Source organism: Cynoglossus semilaevis, chromosome 8 (assembly GCF_000523025.1).
Source record: "Cynoglossus semilaevis isolate Cse_v1.0 chromosome 8, Cse_v1.0, whole genome shotgun sequence".
NCBI lineage: Eukaryota > Metazoa > Chordata > Actinopteri > Pleuronectiformes > Cynoglossidae > Cynoglossus > Cynoglossus semilaevis.
The window spans coordinates 21,795,135-21,797,082 of NC_024314.1; the positions used below are offsets into that span (position 1 = coordinate 21,795,135).

Genomic DNA, 1,948 nt, shown 5'->3' on the forward strand with positions numbered 1-1,948 from the left:
GTCAGGCCCGCATGTTTTTGTTATCGTTTCGCAACTCTGTACGTCACAGTGTCCTTGAACACATTAGCGGCGGGTGGAAATAACAAATTATTATTGGCAAAGTGGATTTATCAACCAAATGCAGCCTCAGAGTGAGGGCTGAGTAAACACATTTTATAACAAACATTCTCAAATGTTGGGCACAAAACATTCTTATCCATCCTGCCTCTTACATCTTCATTTTTATTGGTGAAAATTATTGAAATTTCACAAATATGTCAGTGCTTTCTGGTATGAAAACACGCACGCTTGGTTTGTTTGTGTCACTGAAGACGATGTTTGATTTACTCTGAACTCTAATCAAAACCATAACCACCACACACTAACCACGTCCTAAATCTCACGTTGACATGAACCAAAACTTCAGGCTTAGAATCATGTTTGTCCCCAAACACGAACCAGGTTTTCCACAATGTCACTGTGTACACTGCCCCCCACCCCCACCCCCGCCCTCACCGTCCACCGTGCTTATATCATTTAAAATGCACACATTTTTACATACATACTGTAGGTTTGTTCAGATGCTTCTGCTCGAGCCACCGCTGGCTTTATTCCCTGATTGGCTTCAACAATGAATGACTCCAATATTAAAATCATATCCATGTTGCATGGTCATATGGCCAACCCCAGACACCAGACAACTTCAAGTTGTTGGATAAAGGATAAAACATTATGGTCATATGGCCGACACCAGACAACGTCAAGTTGTTGGATAAAGGATAAAACATGCACTGACCCAGTAACCCAAACATTGGACAACACTTGAACTTTGATTACGTTTAAGGAGATTTCTGAACATGCTGTTCAAGAACAGGGCTGTGAAATTAGTTAATGAGTCGGCCCAAACTTTCTTACTACGAAAGTAAGTCAGCCAAGGTATCTGGTGAATAATTGATGGGACGTAGCTACAAAATTTGGACCAAACCATAAATTAAATAAATCATTAAATGCTTTTTTGTAACCTAACACACTCATTGTCAAATAAACAGGCTCGGGACATGGAGGTAAACACGAGACGTCAGTGTATGTCAGACTAAGTCAACGATCGCCTGAGTTGCATTAGTGACATTCCCAACATCTAAGAAAAGTCTGGATACTGTCTGACTGTGACCTATGACCTTAGACAATAGTGCCAAGTCATTTCTTTGTCGAGCCTTGGTCATTATCAGGACAATACAACTTGAGAAATTGTGTTTATTTCTATCGACATTCCTATGGAGGTAACAAAGTAAACACACACTTCCCACTCCATGACATGATGCACCCTGTCTATCTGTTACTGACTGTTTACTTCAACTCAGGATTGAAGTAATCGACGTTTTTCTTCTTCCTGACTCCCTGTTGTCCTTTTTCTTCCTCCTGTTTTTACCACTCCTGCTGTGTCGGAACCCCTGCAGCATTTTTGGGCAAGTATCCTTCACCTCCTCTCCTTTTTCTCATCCTTCCATACTTTGAGCTCCCTTCCACCCCTGTCTGACCCTTTGGATGTAGTTTCACTTCTTTTTCACATCACAATCTCAGAATAGTGTTGATGTCGTCTTCTTCTTGTCTTTATCCAATGGTTTTTGAGAAATAACGCTCTCAGAAGGAGCACTTGGCATACAAACACTTACCCACACGGCGTTCCGCAGACGGTGTGTGTGTGTGTGTGTGTGTGTGTGTGTCTGTGTGTCTCGTCAGACGCATGTATGTGCTTAACCCCCACCTGGTCAAATTGCCCTCTGATGTGGTTTTGGCACGAAGCGGCTGCAGCAGGCAGAACCCAGGACAGGATGTTTGTATTATGATCAGCTAAAGGTGAAGCCATCAAGGAGAAAGCTGTGACTCTGTACTTAGGTCTCCTTCATTCATCTGTTTATTTATCTGTTTGAATCACTTGGGGTTTTTTTTTTTTACTTTTTTTTACTGC

At 41.9% G+C, this 1,948-nt stretch overlaps 1 protein-coding gene across 4 annotated transcripts in view; it reads left to right on the plus strand.

The window, feature by feature from the left end:
* LOC103382776 (voltage-dependent calcium channel subunit alpha-2/delta-1-like) overlaps positions 1–1,948 on the plus strand; it is an 88,409-nt gene that overhangs the window by 60,189 nt on the left and 26,272 nt on the right. For 2 of the 4 annotated variants that reach the window (XM_025057575.1, XM_008315679.3), the window contains one exon: positions 1,437–1,445. The exons of the other annotated variants lie outside the window; for them this stretch is intronic. In XM_025057575.1, coding sequence (XP_024913343.1) covers positions 1,437–1,445 — 9 coding nt within the window. The remainder of the gene's footprint in view (positions 1–1,436; positions 1,446–1,948) is intronic. 4 annotated transcript variants of the gene reach the window in all.